The sequence below is a fragment of the Hibiscus syriacus genome, unplaced genomic scaffold, assembly GCF_006381635.1.
Source record: "Hibiscus syriacus cultivar Baekdansim isolate YM2019G1 unplaced genomic scaffold, ASM638163v2 tig00000329_pilon, whole genome shotgun sequence".
Classification (NCBI taxonomy): Eukaryota; Viridiplantae; Streptophyta; class Magnoliopsida; order Malvales; family Malvaceae; genus Hibiscus; species Hibiscus syriacus.
Genome location: NW_024061782.1, coordinates 576037 through 596777, shown reverse-complemented (window position 1 = coordinate 596777; position 20741 = coordinate 576037). Strand labels below are relative to the sequence as shown.

At 34.5% G+C, this 20741-nt stretch overlaps 2 protein-coding genes across 3 annotated transcripts in view; both read left to right on the top strand.

Annotated features, from left to right (window-relative positions):
* Positions 1–1608: 1608 nt before the first annotated feature.
* The window catches only part of LOC120169240 (aspartate aminotransferase, mitochondrial-like), a 33870-nt gene continuing 14737 nt past the window's right edge, over positions 1609–20741 (top strand). The window contains exons 1-2 of the mRNA XM_039177464.1: positions 1609–1613; positions 5571–5573. The gene's annotated coding sequence lies outside the window, so the exon portion shown is untranslated. The remainder of the gene's footprint in view (positions 1614–5570; positions 5574–20741) is intronic.
* LOC120169337 (DNA repair RAD52-like protein 2, chloroplastic) lies at positions 11596–19493 on the top strand. 2 transcript variants are annotated; one of them, XM_039177578.1, is made up of 5 exons: positions 11596–11978; positions 12075–12112; positions 12195–12286; positions 14199–14370; positions 19481–19493. In XM_039177578.1, exons 1-4 carry the CDS (start codon positions 11611–11613, stop codon positions 14340–14342), a joined length of 642 nt encoding a protein of 213 aa, XP_039033509.1. In that variant the 5' UTR covers positions 11596–11610; the 3' UTR covers positions 14343–14370; positions 19481–19493. The 2 variants fall into 2 exon arrangements, with proteins under 2 accessions (XP_039033509.1, XP_039033452.1); XM_039177521.1 differs by lacking the exon at positions 19481–19493 and having other exon boundaries at positions 14199–14442.

Below are 20741 nucleotides of genomic sequence, written 5' to 3'. Positions count from 1 at the left end.
CCCAACTTCTTACCACCAATTGAGATTCTTTCGGATTTACATAAATCTTAGATTTCACCTCAATTTTTTCCTTCGCCGTGTTATGGTTCATCATTATCTTCTCAATTTTTTCATTCTCTACAAAATTGTTTTCCCTTCCCACCCTCTCGGTTGAAACAACGAAAATCCGATCACGTTTTTGTATTCTTCCATATGACGAGGAAACGACGATCAACCGGCGACCAGTTGTAAAAAACCTCCAATGGTTGCCATGAAAACATAGCAAAGTTATCTCTTGTGTCATTGAGTTCTTCATTTGTTTACTTATAATGGTAGTTGAGTTTTTGGGTTGATTTAGAAAAAGCATTTGTTTCCTTTTAGTTGTTCGGTGAAGAAGAAGAAGAAGAAAAAAAAGAAGAATGTACTTTTTTATAAATTTTTAATTTCCATGTAACCATTTCGTTAAAAGGTTAACGAGAGTTAACGGTTAATGGACTAAAATAGAACAGATTGATAACGTTAGAGACCATGTATCCTTAATTTTTAAATTTGTGACCAAAATTGGTTAGACCTAAAACAAAAGGGACTATTCACATAGTTTTCCTTTTATTATATGTTAAACCATCGTCGATCAATGTTGAACCAACTGTTGATTTTGATATAACATGAATTTTTAAATGATTTAAGTTGTCAAAATTTGAATTTTACAATTTTATAAATAATTTATCATAAACGATTTCATAAGTGTTCTTGAGTAATTTCACAAATTATAAGTATTGTTCTAAAACTCAAAACACTTGTATTTTACCCAAAACTCATCTCAGTTTCAAGACCAATATACCAATCTCGATACCAAAATCCCAAAAGGTTTTATAGTCACGAGACCATGATCCTAGTATCGAGACCGGTTGTTGAGTATCAATACTATCACAACCCCATTTTGAAATAAAAATTATAAATTAATTTAATTAATTTAGGGACCAAATTGCAAGTTTTTGAAATTTATAACTCGTCTTAAAAAGTTATATGAAGTTTAAGGACTTAACCCTAAATTTCTCCTTTTTCTCTAGGTAGAGAAAAGAAAAGGAGTTGTTGGTCGCGAGGTTCGAACCCCTGTCCCCAGGATAAGGTCACCCATGCCTTAGTTGTTTAGGCTAGGGTACTGATTATGATGATGATGATGATATATATATATATATATATTATTGGTTTAAAACCCGGGTTATAATACCCAAAACCCAAAAATTCTCAATTTCCCCAAATCTCTAACTTCCCTAAACTGCACCCCGCCGGCTTCCCCAACTCTCCATCATCCGGCCACCGTAGCTGACACCGCCACCCCACTGTGATCATCGTCGATCGACGACCAAAATTCGAGCATTGTCGCTCCGTGTAACGTGTCTTTTGCCACAAATCGATGATTGATCGTGCGACAAAAACCCCCCAACGATCGATTTTTCCTTGATTTCCACCGATCTAGCCACCGCTAGCCTCACTGTCGTTTCCATCAGCCTTGTCAACATCTTGCAAAAAAACCTATTCGATTTTGCTCATCATCAACGCACCGTCATCAATAGCCGTTGAGGTAAGTTATTGAACATGTTTCCAATGACTTTAGCTTGTTTTTCCAGCTTGTTGATGATTTATATGGGTTGATTCAAGTGTAATTGATCAGGGAGAAATCGTCCATCTTAAATGAACTCCGTCACCGCCGTACATGCCTCCACACACCGGCAGTGCACGTAGGGCTCCACTGCCGGTCCAAGAGCCTTCTGGAACTGGTCCAGTCAGACCGAACTGATCCAGTCAGGCCAAATCAGGTCGAGTTGAGTCAACTCACTAAGTCAACTAGTTGATTTGACTCAACCCGGTTGAATGAAATTGTTGACTTTGACTGACCGTTGACCTAGTCGTTGACTTTGACCAAAAATTCAATTTTTTTTAAAGTCATATTTTATGTTTTTCGCCATCCTGAGTCCGAATCTGAAGTTTGTTTTACAAAATCAATCTCGATAAGCTATTTTTTGGCATTTAATCTCCCGATTCAATACGAATTTTCACGTTTAAGTTTTGTTTCTAATGTAATTGGTTTTGCCATATCCAAGACATTATGAGACATGGAATTAAAGTTCGAGGGAAATCAAATCTAGTTTAATTGGTTAACCTGTGTGGCTCGTAAATTGAGATAATACTCCACTACCTTTTGTATGTTTTTCGGAACTTATTGATAATTGATAAGTGCATGGATGGAAATGATTGGTCAATTAGGTGTATTTAATTATCATTAGACTCAAACTGAATATATAATAAAGGCAGATTATTGTATAAGACTCAGACGGCTCGTAAAAGAAATTGGTAGATCGATTAGAAATAATTCTAAGTTCAGGGATTAGTTAGTAAATAAATTGACCTCATGATCCAAAATTTTGATTATTTTCTTTAAAGGTTAAATGTTGGGAATACTTGATTAAGAAATTACAAGATTACCCCTATGAGGTAAAAATGGTCCGGACTGACCCTGATAGTGAAAGTACCCTTTGATTTCGTAATTAATCTGACAAACTATTGATTCACCTGTTAAATTCTTGATATGTTCTGAAAGTCTCTAATAATCAGATCCTAACATCTAAGAAGGTACAAGACCTAGAATTATTGATTTATCAGCAAACAACTAAAGACTAAAACACCGGGAGTATTATTTATGTTTGAATTGTTTAGAAAATTAAATAAATGGAAAGACTAGATTGAAGGAAATGAATGAAATACCCCTGAAGTGTAAAATGATTATATTATATGACAAAGTTGAACTGAATGGAAGTATTGTACATATCTGAATCGTTGAAACGGTCGAATTACTCTGGAAACTCTGAAATGATCGGGATAAATTTGAATACTAAATGACCTAAGAACCCTTTATGACCTATAATTTAGTGGATGACTTGGATAAGTATGAAAATGTTGATGAACTTATACATTCTATTGTCTATAAGGGTTTAGAACCCCGAATTAAGAACGTCAATATTTCTTGATACCATTGCAAAACAGAAACGAAATAAATACAATTGGACTACCTATTCATCTTCTAAAGATCCATTCAATGATGATTCCGAAGGTGATCAGTTCAACTAGAGCAATCGATATTAAGAAGTGAATAATGGTGAAGTACATCAGTTTGAATGATTGGCAAGTATCGCAGTGTTGAGATTGGATAGTTTAATTAGACTCGAAATCCTAATAATTCGATATAAATCCTAAATAATATAAATTGTTTTTTCACTCTCATTGGTTTAAATTACTAAGAATTCTTCAAGAAACCAAAATGTCTAAAATGCCTCTAATTTCTTGAATAATGGAATCACTCCTTTAATATCTGAAATCTATAGTAACTTTAATGTAAAAGATTTGGAATACCTTCCTAATTACTTAGTTGCTTCGAAAAATATCTGAATATTATATGATCTTGATAAATCACTTTTCGAATGACTAATGAATCTGTTAGCTATTAAACCCCATTTTATAGGGATCTTATTTCTAGAATTCTATCAATTTACAAAAGTTTTATGGTTCCCTACCTGATAAATACCAAGTACCTCTGAAAAATCATTGAATCCTCTAATGTGTTACATATGTGCTATATGATTGTTTTATATATTCTGAAATGTGATTTACCAAAGTTATTGATTTACTATTTATGAACTATGGCTACATGATATGTGCTCTATGGTTACATATTTTCACTGGAAAATATAATCGTTCCTGATTTATGGGTCATGAAATCTACTGTTTACTATATGAACTGATTATTGGGATACTGTCTGGATAGGATTTTGGAGTATAGAGGTTCAGCTCTGATTAAGCTGGTAATTCCTTACGGACCTACGATATTCCTTGGGTAGGCTTTAAGGCCCAAGACATTCCCTTAATATGAGGACTGTATTTTTGTGTACGAATAGAGGGAATTTATGTGATTTAAATAACTACATTATCATTACAATATTCTATTGGATCATGATTTTGATATTAAAGTTACTACTCAATCTAATGTTTACTGGATATTGTATGGGTAGGAGTCTAGAGTACGGAGGTTCAACTCTGATCAAGCTGGTAATTCCTTACGGAACTAAGTAGACCCTTAGGTAAGTCCATAAGCCCCAAGGTACTCCCTTAGGGTGGCACCTTTGCTATGTGCTTAGGGTAAGTCCTTACGGATGTTGTTTTGGGGAAACTGCGTATCAGTGTTCGGTTGGAGGGTATTATTATGGTTTTAAAATATGTTTTAAACTACTAATGTTTTTAAAGGATTTGTATACATTTATCTATTTTATTGGAATACACTAGACTCTCTAATTTAATCTTCTGAATATATCTCTCTAAATACTTCATTCAGACCGTGAATCCTTATTTGTAACTGAAAACTTAGCTAATGAAATCTGAAATCATCGATAGAATCTGTTGATGTCTATCCCACTAAGCAAATCTATGATTTCCAATATACCTGATGACCCATTGCATTCATCTGGTAGTTCTGTATTACTGAGCTCTCCAAAGTTCATTATGTTACTTACCATTTCAGGTTAAAGAGTTTGATTCTTTGCTTATACTGACATCAGTAAAGGAGTTTCACCCCCGTTGTTTGCGGATTATAATGTATGTAATTAGGAGGCATGTAAGTTGTGTTTTGTTTTTATATTCAAGTCTGAAACTTGTGTTAGTACTGGATGTTAGTGGATTTTATTTTAATATATAAATGATTTTATGAATTTGTATTTTATCTATAAATTATTTTACGGTTTTAAATGAATTAATAAAAAAATTAAAATTTTCCTGGATTTTTACTATGGGTCGCTCCGGTGGCCTTAATGCGACACCTCAGATTGGATCGAGTCACCCGCATCGGTATAAGGGTGTTACAGATACTCATTCAAATAGTATTCATACAAAGGGTTCAATTGCTATACATTTAACCGTTAAGATCTTCGGTCTGGATACCAACATCTCAGTATCGATACCAAATGTGCAGGTGAGCATTAAATACTCAAAATTAATGATTCTGACGGCTCCAAACGGCTAGATTGATGTTAGAAGGCATAAAAGGGAACAAGATTCAAATGGAGAAAAAGAAAAGAAAGTTAATTGCAAGATCAAACCAACATCAACAGAGTTTTAGAGCAAAAAATGTCAAATTCTTTGTAACACACTAGTGAGCTACATTGTTAAATTTGCTCAAGTGTGATTTTTGGTGAGTGCTTAATTTGTGCAAACATATTTGCCTTTGTGAGGTTTTTCTTTTGTTTGCTAAATTTGTAATTGCCCTTTAGGAGAGTGTGTATTCAATGTTTTGGGGTATAAACCTTGAAGTGTTTGTATGGTTACACTTGTCCTTAAAGGTTTGTAAATTTAGTGGATTTAAGAAATCATTAGTGTGGATGTTAAGGTAATAGATGTAGGCTTTGGTTTAGAAAGTCGGACCACTTTAAATTTCTTGTGCAAAGGTTAAATTTTTTATAGCTTCCATGATAAAGTTTTTAAAAGCCAATTCACCCCTCTTGGCTATATCGGTTGATTGATAAAGCTAATAATTGGTATTAGAGCATGTTACAATCAACATTTTACAACCTTGTGAAGATCTTAAAAGAGCTTTATCAACTTATTCTATCAACTGATAAATATGACTTCAACTTTCGGCTCCTGCAATGTTGAATACTCTCAATCCATTACAAGACCACCATACTTCAATGGTATAAACTATTATTATTTGAAGAATAGGATGATGTTGTTCATTCAAGCTACCGATTACTCGGTTTTGGATTTCATCATTGATAGTTCACCTACTCCACCAAGAAATATGTTGGAATGGACCAGCGAATATAGAAAGCTAGCTCGACTCAAACCCATATAAATGCACATTTTATTTTGTACACTTGATCCCGATGAGTATAGTAGAGTGTCCTCATGCTCAAATTCTAAATAAATTTAGGACAAGCTTAAAGTCACTCACGAAGGAACAACTCAAGTCAAGAAGTCCAAGATTGGCATTCTTACTCTCAATTATGAGAACTTCAAGATGAAGCGCAATGAAGACATAAAAACAATGTCTGATCGATTTACTTTAATAATCAATGATTTGAAGAACTCTGAGAAGTCAAAACAACCACTATCGAAGAAGAAAGGATTTGGAGTTGTACACCTTCGATGAGTTAATTGGGTCATTGCTTACTTATGAAATTAAGCTTCAAAGGAAAGAAGAATAAGAAGAGGAAAAATGATGTTGGCATTGCTCTCAAATCCACCAATGAACACAAAGAAGATTCAAGTGAAGATATGACCAATAAGATAAAGAGATGTCCATGCTTTTTAAGAAATTCAAGAGATTCGTGTCATTTAAAGAAAAAGAAAGGAAGCATGAATCGAAGAAGAATAAAGATCCTATCATATGCTACCATTGCAAAAAAAATAGGGACACTATAAGTATGATTGTCCCCGCTTAAAGAAGAAAGAATCAAGCAACCCAAAGAATAAGGCTTTTGTGGCTACATGGAGTGATAAAGACGTCAACGATGATGAAAAGGATGAAGTAGACAATCTTTTCCTTATAGAAAACCAAGAAGATTTAAAGGTGCCATGTAACTCATCTAATTCAAACCCATATACATTTGATGATTTGCAAGATGCCTATGATGAATTAGTATTAGAATGTGAAGTCATGATTTCAAAACACAAAAATATTTATTCAAAGTTAAAAATAAAAAATGACTTACTTTCTAAGACTAATAGTGAACTTGAAAGCAAAGTCAGTGATTGGCAATAAAAATTAAATGCTTTTGAGAAAAAGAATTTAGACTTGCAAAACTTGTTTTTCAAAGTTCATGAGGATTATCAAAGGAAAATTGATGATTTAAGAAAGAAAAGACTAACTTTGACAAAATTATTAAAAGTAAATTTGAAAGAGGAGATTGCTCCAAATCAAATTTTGTCAAAAATGACTTTTACAATAGACATGCTTATTCCCCTAAATTTTATAAAGGAAAAATGATTAAGAATATATGGGTCCCTAAAGGACTCTTTTCTACTGAAAATTTGGACAACCTATCTCTGTGGATACCTAAGGGGACTATATTGTTCAAAACTAACATGAATGGACCCAAAATGATTTGGGTACCAAAAATTGCATAATTGTCTATTGTAGGTGTGTTGGAGCTATGGTGAGCAAAGTCAAACTATTTTGAACTCCAGAAACACACTAAGAAATAAAACTTGAAGAAAGGGAGACTTAACAGATCAACCTTACTTCAAGTGGTAAAATGTTTCAATTTCATGCAATTTAGTGTTTTTATGTGATTATATTTATTTATGTGCTTGATTGTATGTCCCCTTATAATGCCTTATTACATTTAGCTAGTGGGAGTTAATATCACATGAATTGGAATCTTGTGGCCTTATATACTTAATTTGATATCTTGTTGCCTCAAATTTTTTTGTGGTATGTTTTAGACCTTGTTTGTTGTAGCTAGTAATTTCTTCAAAAATCCATAACATACACTTTAGTAAAGTACCTAGCAAAACATTAAATTTAGTATCAAATCTTTATATATAGTGCCTAAATAAGTTTATTGTGCTTCTTATAGTCTTAAAATCATTAGGTGCTTATTTTAAATGCTTTAAGGGTTTAAATGTCAATTTTGGCATTTCCAGGTTATTGGTATCGAGACCATTCCATCAATATCGAGACTGAAATTATAGTAGCCAAAATCAATATTGATACTCCTTATAAGTATTGATACCAATTAGAGAGTCTCGAGACCACCTGTTTTGGTATCGAAACCGAGCCCCTATATGCTTGAAAACACCTTTTTATATAAAAAAAATCCCAAAAATTATCACTTTTTATTCAAACCCTAACTGGCCAAACTCAAAATTCTCTCAATCCACCTTACGAAAACTCATTTTCACTCAAATTCTTCATCCTTACTTTGTATCAAGTGGATTTGCATCAAGGGACTCATCAAATTCCATCATTTTCATCATATTTGAGGTATTTTCGAATGAACTAATTTACACAATTTTTGAATTTGTTTATTTTCAATGGTTAAAATCATGTTTTTATGTTGTTTCTTACTTCTAAAATGGATTGTATTTCCTTTGAACATATTTCTATTACATTAGAAACATGTTTTGTTAAAAAACATTCATAGTTTTTTAACATATAGGGTTTCAAAATTTTTGTTATATATGCAAAAATTTGTTCAATTAGTTGCAATTGGGTTGATTATTAGATATATTTTTGCATGCCTCTCTTGTAGGAAGTTAACCCATTCACCAATTTTGTCTTTAAACTATTGTTTTAGGATTGTCCACCAAGTGTTCAACAAAATTCCTAAAAGAGTTCTCTTTTGTCATTAGCTATTGTTTTTGTCCAATATGCCTCCTAGAACGAACCTAAAGCGTCTTAGGACTAGTGGCACTACCAAGCAAGTTCAATCCTCAAATACCGCTAGTTTGAAAATGCTTACTTTCAGGATCCTAATGCCCTTGAACTCTTCAATAGCTTTTCTAAAATTAAACCCCTTGGAATCGAATGTACCATCGATCCAAACTTTTTTATGTTTGAGGATTATCAATTTCCTTTTTTTTTTAACTTTTGTCTCTTGGGGTTGGTTAAACTTGTTTATCATTCCTCCATTGGTTAATCCTAACCTTGTTTGTGCTTTCTTTTCAAATGCTTTCATAATACATGAGGAGGATAATGTTAACAGAGTTATAGGGATTGAGTCATTCTTAAATTGCCTCATAATGGGTAAAGCTTTCACTCTTAGTCTAATTTCAATTGCCTCATTCTTAAAAATTAATAACGATGATAGTCCTTTTAAGGAAATGCACATATTTCTGTGGAGCGATTTCCAAATGATAGCCCTACCTCTCTCGAGTTCCCCAATCATCTCTCTTTACTTTTCATTACATGGTTTTTCCGTCCTTCTGGTGGTAAAGCTACCTATATGTGCACTTGCGATTATTAGTGGTTTTATTATATCAAGAACGACATCCGTCCTAATTTTGTCATGATCATTTTCTTTGAACTTGTCAATGTAGTGTCTAAAGGGAAAAACTATGTCAAAACTCTTCCCTATAGTTGTATCCTTAGTTACATATTTAGGGAAAAACTTAAAGTGCCCACCGTCTATGACCCCTCCACTTCTCTCGTTAGTATCATCGATCTCAAATTGGCCCACAAGGCCTATTGGGATTTCGATGTAAGAACTGGTGAGTAGAGTTCTTTTAGATGACATCTCGAGGACATCGTTGAGGAAAAAGAAGATGAAATCGATTAGCCATCGATGCCCTCTCCTCAAGAGGAGATATCGATGAAGACCATGTATGGTTTTATGGTTTAAAGCTTCGGGAACATAAATGCTCACTTGGATGCGCTTGAGAATGATGTTCGTTTGATACGTCATCATTTGATGCCTCCATCTCCTTCTCCACCGTATTTGGAAAAATAGACATATTTATGATGCTTTTAGGATTATTGCATTATGACTTGTTTTCATGCACTCTATGTATTTTATTTTAGCAATTTATGTTGTTTTGTCTTTGATACTATTTTATTTTGGTACTTTATGTTTGAACTACTCTTGTGATGAATTTATGCTTATTTTATCTTATGAACTTGTTTATTTTATATTAAGCAAGAATTTGATCTTATGTTTATTGTTGAGTAATTGAGTTCCTTATTACACTAACATTTTTCTCTTTTGAAATTAATTTGATTTTGTTATAACAAAAAAGAGGGAGAAATGTGTGCAAGTGTAAAATTTGCTAGCCAAAAATTATTTTACTTAGGGGGAGATTTTATTTTACACAAAACTAAATTGACAAATCTTTTAAAACTAAAGAAAATTTTCACAAAGGGTTTTGTTATATCAATAAGGGGAGATTGTTGAGCCAACTTTTGATTTTGTTATAACATGAATTTTTAAATGATTTAAGTTATTAAAATTTACATTAAACAATTTATAAATAATTTGTCATAAACGATTTTAAAGTGTTTTTAAGTGTGAAAAATAATCATAAGGGTTAAGTATTGTTCTAAAGCTCAAAACACTTGTATTTTAGCCAAAACTCATCCCAATCTCGAGACCAATATACCAGTCTTAATACCAAAATCCCAAAAGGCTTTATAGTTTCGAGACCATTCTCCTAGTATCAAGATCGGTTGTTAAGTATTGATACTCATTCAAACAGCATCGATACCAAGGGTTCAACGGTTATAAATTTGACCGTTAGGATGCTTGGTCTTACCAACATCCAGATATCGATACCAAATGTGCAGGTGAGCATTAAATGCTCAAAATTAATGATTCCAACGACTCAAATCAATCCCCAACGGCTTTAAACGGCTAGATTGATGTTAGAACACAAAAGGGACCAATATTCAAATGGAGAAAAAGAAAAGAAAGTCAATTGCAAGATCAAACCAACATCAATAGAGTTTTAAAGAAAAAATTGTTAAATTATTTGTAACAAATTTGTGAGCTACATTGTTAAATTTGCTTAAGTGTGATCTTTGGTGAGTTCTTAATTTGTACAAACATATTTGCCTTTGTGAGTTTTTCTTTTGTTTTCTAAATTTGTAATTACTCTTTGGGAGAATGTGTATTCAAGGTTTTGGGGTATAAACCTTGAAGTGTTTGTAAAGTTACACCTTGTCCTTAAAGATTTGCAAATTTAGTGGACTTGAGAAATCCTTAGTGTGGATGTTAAGGTAGTGGATATAGACTTTGGTTTAGAAAGTCGAATCACTCTAAATTTTCTGTGCAAAGGTTTAATTTTTTATAGCTTCCACAACAAAGTTTTTAAAAGCCAATTCACCCCCTTTTTGGCTATTTCAGTTGATCGATAAAGCCAACAATCAATGATCATATGATTTCTTAAAGTGTATATAAACCCTAAACTATAAGAAATTATTTTTTTGAGTCCTCCGACTATTAAAATTATAAAATGATCCATTGACTATATGGTATTACTTTGTTGAGACCCTCGGATATTAAAAGTTACAAAACGACCATTTGGCTATTCATATATTTCAAACTCATATTTTTTTGTTAAAAAAATTGACAATAGTCTGAGTTGATCGTTAACCTACTAGTTGTGATATGATAAAATCTAATCTTAAAATATCAAATGGTCATCATATCTTAATCAATCTATTAACGTCCAACTTAGACTATCATCAATTTTTTAACGAAAAAGATGAGTTTAGAACATATGAATAGTTAGATGATCATTTTTTAAGTTTGAATAGTCTAGAGATTCAACTAAATAATGTCATATAATTGAAGGACCATTTTACAATTTATAATAATAGGAGACTTAATAAAGAGTACCTATCGTTGGTGGACCATTTGTGCACTTTACCCCAAAAAAAAGTAATAGCAACTTGAATAATATTTTCATTTCTCGTTTATTATTTCACTGGGTTTTAAAAAAATACTAACAACCCCAATCAGAATCATGTCCGTCATTAGATGGTTATAATATTTTCATTTTAATGGAATACAAGTGGCACACCAAGCCAAGAGAATAAATAATAAAAAGGGCAGAAGCATTTGGCCAAACAAGCTTTAGAATTGGAAAATGGCTATGCAATTGCGAATCGGCGGCGGCTTCCTCTCGCAATGGTCACCGCAGATAGTGTCCGATTCCAACGATCACCGTAGCAATATGAATTGCCGGTTGCTAATTGCGGCTGAGACCCGGCGGAGATCGCGATTCCTCGGCCTTTTCCATTGCAGCAGCAGAAGCAGCAATAATGGAAGCAGCGATGCTAAAAAGGGATTCCCAAATTCGAACTACGTCGTGCCTCTCAACAAGTCATTTTCCCCTTCCAACTCTTCGTACATCACTCGTCCACTCGTCGAAATCCTACGCGACCTCAACAAGCGTATCCCTGATAACGTCGTCAAGCCGCCTTCGAATTCTTCTTCTTACACCTTCATCCCCTGGTACTGTTGCTGTTAACTTCGATTTTTTAATTTCGGAATCTTCTTATTGATGTTCCAATTGATCTGATCTGACTCGATCTGCTTTGATCGCCACAGGTACCATGCCAATCGCATGTTGAGCTTCTACGCCCCTGGTTTGCCCTTTTCCCTTTTCCCTTGGATTTTCTCATTGAATTTCAAATCATTAACAATTATTGGGTTCAATCTTTCTCACAGGATGGTGTGGAGAAGTGCGTGATGTTATATTTGCTGAGAATGGAACTATCACTGTTGTATATCGACTCACCATTCGAGGATCTGATGGAGAGGTATGCTTCCTTCTGCATTCAATAATTGTGTTAAAAACATCATCCTCGCTACGAACACCTAACATTTTACATTTTGGCCTCATAGTATTTGGGAACTAAGAGTTTAGGATTTGGATTTCAATGATAGTATAAATGAGTATTTTTTCTTAATAGTCTAGGGTGATTATAAGGTATTATATGTTAAAAATTTTCTTACCCTATTGAAAATGCTCACACACCCTATAGAAGTAGCTGCTCGAATCTAGGACCTCCCTTCAGAATAACATTTATGATTAGTTCTGAAATCCATGTATTTGTTAGTTGCCCATTCAGTAGTGATTTTGAAATTCCTAGTATATTTCTTGTATTTGGTAAATACATGGTTTTAAACATTTCATCTGTATATTATATTGAATGTTAACTATTTATCCTTGATGTATGCATTTCATTCTTATAATTTACATAGCAAATGAAATCCAAATTTTCAAATTTGTGTTCCCAAATGGAGCATTGAGCATTAAGTTCATTGAGAAATATAAGCAAAAAAGAATACCTTTCTTAGTAAGGAGCTATCTTGACTGAGTTTCTTACAATTGTTATTAAGGTTTTCTATTCAATCTAGTTCCATGTTTTCTGATTTAGTGTTAGATGATGTTGGTTGCTTTCATGGCCTGCACTTTGGAACTTAGAAACAGGGATGTTTTGTACGAAACTAGTGGTCATATGAAGGCCAGATAAAGACGGGGTTCCTGGAGGGATTCTCATAGATTGTATATTGGAGCACATCAAGACTGATCCATGGCAGCTTATGGGAAATGAAGTGAAAGGGAAATAAAAATTCAAACGATCCCTAAGATTCATACCTTGGGTTCCTTGATTGCATTACACAACCAACCCAGAAAAGAAAAACCATAACCATCATACATCAAATTCTTTAATTGCATCACACCTTCCGAAGTAGGACATTTGAGAAAGTACTATTTTAATTTTTTTCGTCTTTTTGTTGTTCCTCTTGTTATCATTTTATCTTCTTTATAGTTTATATTGAACTTATCTTCTTTGGAAATATGCTCATCAAATTTTTTTAACACAATATTCATATAAGTGCTCAAACCTATTGTCATTGATGAGGAAAAATCAAAATCATTTATAGCATAGCACACTACTAGTGCCACTTCCCTTTACGGGGAGCACATGATAGTGCCTTCATACAAACTAGTTGCTGGTTTTTAGTTGGGTTGCAACAACATGGGCCAAAAATTTGGTGATGTAGCTTTGCTTAAACTTCAATAAAAGCTAGCTTTGCTTTGCTTGAATCGGTTATGATTATGTCTTTGTTGTCACATTGGACACAGCAAGCTTCTTAAGCTTTAGTTTTTGTCTGAGCTTGAATCAGACTAGACCAAGAAGCTGGAATTATATTAGATGATTATACAAAACAATTTCATTATAAGTTCTTCCAAGACGTAAGAGACACCAAATTACCATATTCGTAGAATCATAAGAGAAATCCACCATCACTGTTCAATTTGTTGGGCCTCAAATTCAATACTTCAAAATCATCCTTGAAGAATAAATTCCCTCAAATATGTAGTCCTGTAATCTATAAAATCACAATATAGACTCACAATCCCATATTATTCCCGGTCGAAAGATAAAACTACTAAAATAATAACGTCATTTATCTTTAAGGATTTCATTATAGTCAACTGTGTTGTTCTGAAATTCATTTCCCTTGAATTATGTGTGACCAACAGACATGGATATGGAGGTTTGATCCTCCAATATTCGGGACATTTAGGGAAAAAATTGAGTGTATTAATATCAGATTACTTCTGAACTTCCATTTAAAACTAATCTGATTAGATTTCAGATTTTGTTAGTCCTTTGAGTTAATGCTTGTGTGATGGTCTTTACTGTTGTTGTTATGAAGGCACATCGAGAGTCAACAGGCACGGTGTCAAGCAGTGACATCGGCATAGGAGAAGATCCGGTGAGTGCAGCAGAAGAAATAGCATTCTGCAGGGCCTGTGCTAGATTTGGTCTTGGCCTGTATCTTTATCATGAACAACAATAGACACATCCACAAACATATGCTGTAGAGTGTAGATGCTATTCTCTTACTCTTACTGTTGAAGTACGTTTTCATTACCCAGATTGCGCGACTATTAATTAAATGAAGGTTTTAAAATTAGCTTACTTTGAAATTATTATTACTATTATTTATTGTAGAAAGGTATTTGCATGCGTGCATTATAAGAAGTGGTATATGGTGTCAGTTGGATGTGTTGCTAGCATAAATCTATATAAAAATTAGGATAAAATACATGAACAGTGTCACACCTCAATTTATGGGCTAAAATTTATTAATTTTAAAGTATCGAATTAAGGTAATAATAAGGGAAACGTTGGGGACCAAATTGCAATTTTAAAAGTTATAGCTTGGTTTTAAAACCTGCGGAAAATTTAGAGACTTTGAACCCAAATTATCTCATTTTTATTACCTGTTGAAAAACAAACTTTTTCTCCCGACGGTTAACCCCAAATTATCAACCCAAAAATAAAAATCCCTAAACCCCAAATTTACTTTTCCCGTCGACATTTTTACTGTCTCAATCCACCGCCGTCCGACCACCCCAACTCGAGCTACCACTACCAATAGACTCATGTCGAACGGTGATCAAAAATAAAATAATATCCTCTTCAAATAGATTTATCGTCGAACGACGTCAATTTTAACAAGTGTCGTTTTATTCATCAAAAATAAAATAATATCCTCTTCAAATAAAATAAAATGTAGTATAGAAAGAGGGTCGATCCACAAGGAAAAATACACAATTTTTGCGTTATTAATGTTGATTTCTTCTAGAAGTTGTAACAAAACAAAATAAAAAAAAAGGGTGTGGTAGGCAAATTTAAGATGAAGTAACTAAGTAAAATTGAATAAGTAATTGAACAAAATAATTAATAAGAAGTAAGCAGTAAATAATTTTGGAAAATTACGATGAGATAAACTGCCTTGAGCTAGCTTTGTTTCAATTAATTCAATCATAGAGATGTATTTTTGTTTTGGGGTTCATGTCGGTTACATTATACAAGGCCTAACCCATTGTAACTTACCCTTCTCTTGTGTAACTGATCTTCCCAAGACTATATTTGAAAGATGATTCTTGAGTGGATTAACCACATCTATTATCGTTAAAACATTCATATTAAAAACTGAAAGGCCCGACTCGGATGTTGTCTTGTCGATAATCGATTCCGATCTCGTTTTTCCTTAACGGACCATCGCTAAGCGTGTTCACATGAAGTCGAAGTGCCACAGACCGATCCTTCCTCCCAACGGTATTTTCAAACAACGTTCAGACCAACGTTGACTTTTGGATTCGAAAACGTTTAAAAATTATGAACAAGGCCGATTGCTAACCTCTTTTATCCATAAAAACGAGAATGTATCCCGAAGGAATTTAAACGCTTCGTTTGATTCTCACGATTAAAATCGATTCATTACTAGCTCTTGACACGAGGAAATTAGCTAAGCATGATACTGATCATCATACTTAGCATGGATTTGTAAAATAAAATAACTTGGAAAATGAAAAGAAAATAGAGACTTTAATTAAAATAAAAATGTCGAAAAATAAACAAAGGTAAAGCAACATGTTCAAACCCTACCATGAAGGGTATTTATAAGCTTCTTAAATATAAAAATAACAAGATAATAAAAAAAGATAAATCAAAATAATTCAAATGTTTTTAAGTTTTAAAATTGAAAACTAAAATCCTAGAAAATTCCTCGATGATGCTGACTGGGCGACTTTTAGAATCTTCGTGCTGACTGAACATTCTAAAACTGCCATGTCGACCTGTGTCATTCCTATGCCTCCAACCGCGACAAAAAACAATAAAAGTTGCAGAACGCGCCTTTTTACTTCTAATTCTAGTAAACAGGTTATCTGCACAGAAAATAAGCCAAATGCAACCAAATCAGTAGTGAGAAATTCATAAAACAAGAGAATTAGCAAGCAAAAAGTGTCAATTGCAAGCACGCATCAGTAGCAAATAAAGTTAAGATAAATTTGAAATTTCCAAATTCGTTCAGAGTGGAGGCACACGGCTTCAGCGGCCGTGTGTGGTTACTTTGGAAAGATATGATGGAACTGAAAATTTTTAATATATCCAATCAATTTGTCCATGACAGATTTCACAGTAATGAATGTCGGGATTGCGTGTTCATAACGACGATTTATGCTAACCCGACGAGATCAATTAGAAAAACCTATGACCAGCTTTAATGTCGTTGGACCCTGAGGAGGACAATCCTTGACTGTTGAGAGGCGATTTCAATAGTTTACTTAAGGGGGCAGAATGAATAGGAGGAGGCACTTGATTAACAAGGGGTAATAAGGATTTTGCTGAATTTATTTTTGAAGCTGGACTCATAGACATGGGATTCCAAGGACCATAGTTTACATGGACCAGGGGTAATCTCCACCAACGACTAGATCGGTGTCTAGCAAATAAAAAATTAAATTCAATATATCTGAACGCGGTTGTGTTGCATCTAGACCGACTAGGTTCCGATCATTTTATTAAAAAAATAGGGTGGAATTTTGTGGGGCGCAAAACTGACCATTCCGATACATTGCAGCATGGAATGATCACCCACTATATCAACAATTCCTGGAAAAAACAAACATGGAACGCAAGGAAAGATCTCAAGGAAAATCTGGTTAATTTTATGAGAGAAGCTAAAACATGGAACCATGAGGTTTTTGGACATATTGCTAAGAGGAAACGCACACTATTAGCTAGACTCAGGGGGATCGACAGAGCACTACAGAATTTTCAGCCGGATTATTTAAGTGATTTAGAATTGGAACTGTGAGCGGAGTTAAACGTCGTACTCGAAAAAGAAGATAGCTTCTAGAATCAAAAAATTGGGTCGAATTAGATTCTACACATAGATAGGAACGTCAAATACTTTCATGCGTCAGTGATGGCGAGGAAGAGACAATAAAATCACAACGCTTAAATCCGATAATGGGAAATGGTGCACAAATAAGGAGGATTTGCAAAATATGGAAGTAGAATTTTATCGAGATCTTCCAAAGTGAGGCAGGCATGACAGTTGACTTTCCACGGGGACGTTTCCCTCGGATGTCTACGGTCGAGGATTTAAACTTGTCGTTAACAACCGAGGAAGTAAAGTCGGTCTTCTTTGAAATGACACCTCTAAAATCACCCGACATAGATGGCATTCACGCAGCATTTTACCAAAAGAAGATTGGCACTTAGTTGGGGAAACGGTTTATAAGTTTATCCGTGGAATCTTTGAGACAGAACAATGTCATGAGGAGCTAAATCAAACACTATTGGTGCTTATTCCTAAGGTGCCAGCACCGGAACGGATCAATCAATTCCGTTCAATTAGCCTGTGCAACATAATTTACAAGGAAAAAGTAAAAATTATAGTGAATAGATTGAAACAATTCCTCCCAAGTTGGGTGTTGGAAAGCCAAACGAGCTTTGTCCCGGGGTGCGCCATTGTTGAAAACATTCTCATTACACAAGAGGTAATTCACTCTATGAAAACTAAAACAGGTCGAGTGAGGTGGATGTCTATTAAAATCGACTTTGAGAAAGTCTATGGTCTCTTGGACTGGAATTTCATCAAAGATACTTTAATTGATTTGGGCATACTGGAGATTTTGTTAAGGCTCATTATAAGATGCGTAACTTCGGTAAGTACTCGAATATTATGGAATGGAGAGATGACTACAAACTTCAAACCGACTAGGGCACTCCGACAAGGTGAACCCTCTCACCCTACATTTTTGTACTTGTATGCAGGCTATCAAGATCGAAGTAGACACAGGTAAATGGAAACCTTTTCAAACCTCGAGATCAGCTCCTAGAGTTTCCCACCTAATGTTCACGGATGATATGGTGTTATTTGCTGAAGCCACGAATGAACAAGGTGTGTTAATAAATTCAGTGCTTGCGAAATTTGGCACTGTTTCTGGTCAAAAAGTAAGTGTATCCAAAGCCACGTTTCTTTTCCAAGAAAGTAAAACCTGATGCAAGAAGACGAATTAGTACCAGTTTAGGTTACAAAATCGTGACAAACCTCGGGAAGTAACTGGGCGTTCCACTACTCCACGATCGTGTATCAGCAGCCTCCTGTCAGTATTTCGTTCAAATGGTGCAGGACCGTCTATCCTGTTGGAAGGTGAGGACTCTATCATTTGTCGGGCGAGTGACGTTGGCAAAATCTGTATTGGCAGCCTTACCTATCTATATGATGCAGTCGGCGGTTATACAGAATAAAATTTGTGTTAAGATCGAATCTCTTATCAAGCGATTTATATGGGGAGGAAAGGAAGGAGTTAAAGGAGTACTCCTCGTCAGATGGGAGAGAGTACGCCAACCTATTAAGAATAGATGTCTTGGATTTAGGAAGTTGTCTCAGTAGAATGATGCATTCTCGATGAAAATCGCTTTTAATATTTTGGCAAGCAAAAACCAGGTCTGGGTGATGTTCTTTTGAGGCAAATACAAAGTGGAAGAGGACGTGCCAGAGACAAGTAGAGCCTCAAGGTGTTCAAAGCTTTGGAAAGGATTAGTGTGCATATGGTCCGATATGAAAAAGAAAGTAACGTGGTGCATACGAAACGGTAGTGAGGTGGATTTTTGGTTTTACCCGTGGCTAGATGATATTGGCCCGCAAATTAACCATGTCACATCGACAGGAGCAACAGGAATGCAATGCGTCACTGTTGAGGATATGGCGGATGAAGAAGGCAATTGGAAATGGTCTGGCAGCTACAAAAGAACCGAAGCAACACTTTGGTTCCGATGTAGTTGGCTGGAATTTAAGGGAGGATGTAATACCCACGGACCGATGCGGGTGACTCAATCCAATTTGAGGTGTCACATTAGGGTCACTAAAGCGACCATCGTAAAAATTCAGAAAAATTAAAAATTCTGTTAAAACACTTAAAACCATAAAACAATTTATAAATACAAAAGTAAAATTTTCGATATTTAGAAATAAAACAGATTTCAGAATCGTATATAAAACAAAATACAACCTACATGCCCCTAGTCACATACACCGTACTTCGCAAGCAACTCCAATGGAACTCCTTTATTGATGTCGATAGTTGCATCGGTTTGATTCTTTTAACATGAAGTAGTGAGTACCAGAGTGAGCTTTGGAAAACTCAATAATACATAACTACCAGAATATGCTGAAGAAAGTACAGATAAAAGGAACATCATAAGTTTTCCTAATTGACTCAGTCGTATACAAACTTTCGTAATAAGTTAAGGTTCCACTGATAATACATCGAGTAAAAGCTAAAAAGCTTCCAATTCAGAGTAAATATTCTGAGGATTAGGGTTAGTAGATCAGAATAGGGTGTCTAGTGTGTTCCCACCAAAAACCAGTAAAAATGGTACAAATCTTTTTAAAACAGTAACAATTTTAAACATATTTTTAAAACCATATTAGAACCCTCCAACCGAACACCGTTATGCAGTTACCCAGAACTGCATCTATAAGGGCTTACCTTAAGCACATATCAAAGGGAGCCACCCTAAGGGAATGCCTTGGGGCCCGAGAGCCTACCCAAGAAAGTTTTTTAGGGTCTCAGAGCATACCCAAGGGTTACCTTAGGTCCGTAAGGATTTACCAGTTAGATCAGAGCTAAACCTCCATACTCCAGAATCCTACCCATATAAAATCTGGTAGAAATCAATTTTAACAGTAAGCATTAATATCTGGATCGTGATCCAATAAAATCTCGTAAGTGTGCCAATGAACTAAACAATATAATTGTCCTCCACCCGTACACCATATATAGTCCCATGATTAACCCAAGGGAGTGTCTTGGGGCCTGAGAACCTACCCAATAAAGTTTCTCGGCCTCAGAGTCTACCTAAGGGCCACCTTAGGTCTATAAGGATTTACCATCTTGATCAGAGCTGAACCTTCAGCTTATTAGATAATGTCCCAATAAAATAGTTCAAGTAGTAACCAGTGAAAACAGAAAACCATAGTTCATAAACCAATAATTTCCATGATTTCATAAATTAGGAACAATCATATTTTTCTGTGAAAACTGTAATCAAAGAACACATACTATGTAGCCATGGTTCATAAACCAGTAAATCAATAATTTCGATGAAATGTATTTCAAAACATATTAGACAGTCATGTAGTACATGGGAAACACACTAGAGGATCCAAGTATTTTTTTCAAAGGCACTCGATAGTTATCAAAATAGAAAACATGAAACTTATGCAATTTGATCGGATTCCAAGAACGAGGTCCTATTGAAAGGGATCGGTTACTAACAGATCTATATACCATTAAAATTGATACCTTATGATCCTTTTTTATTCAGGTGCATTCAAGAAGGTGTTCATGAGCCTTTATTTTAGAATAATTCTAGATTTAGATTTACTGAG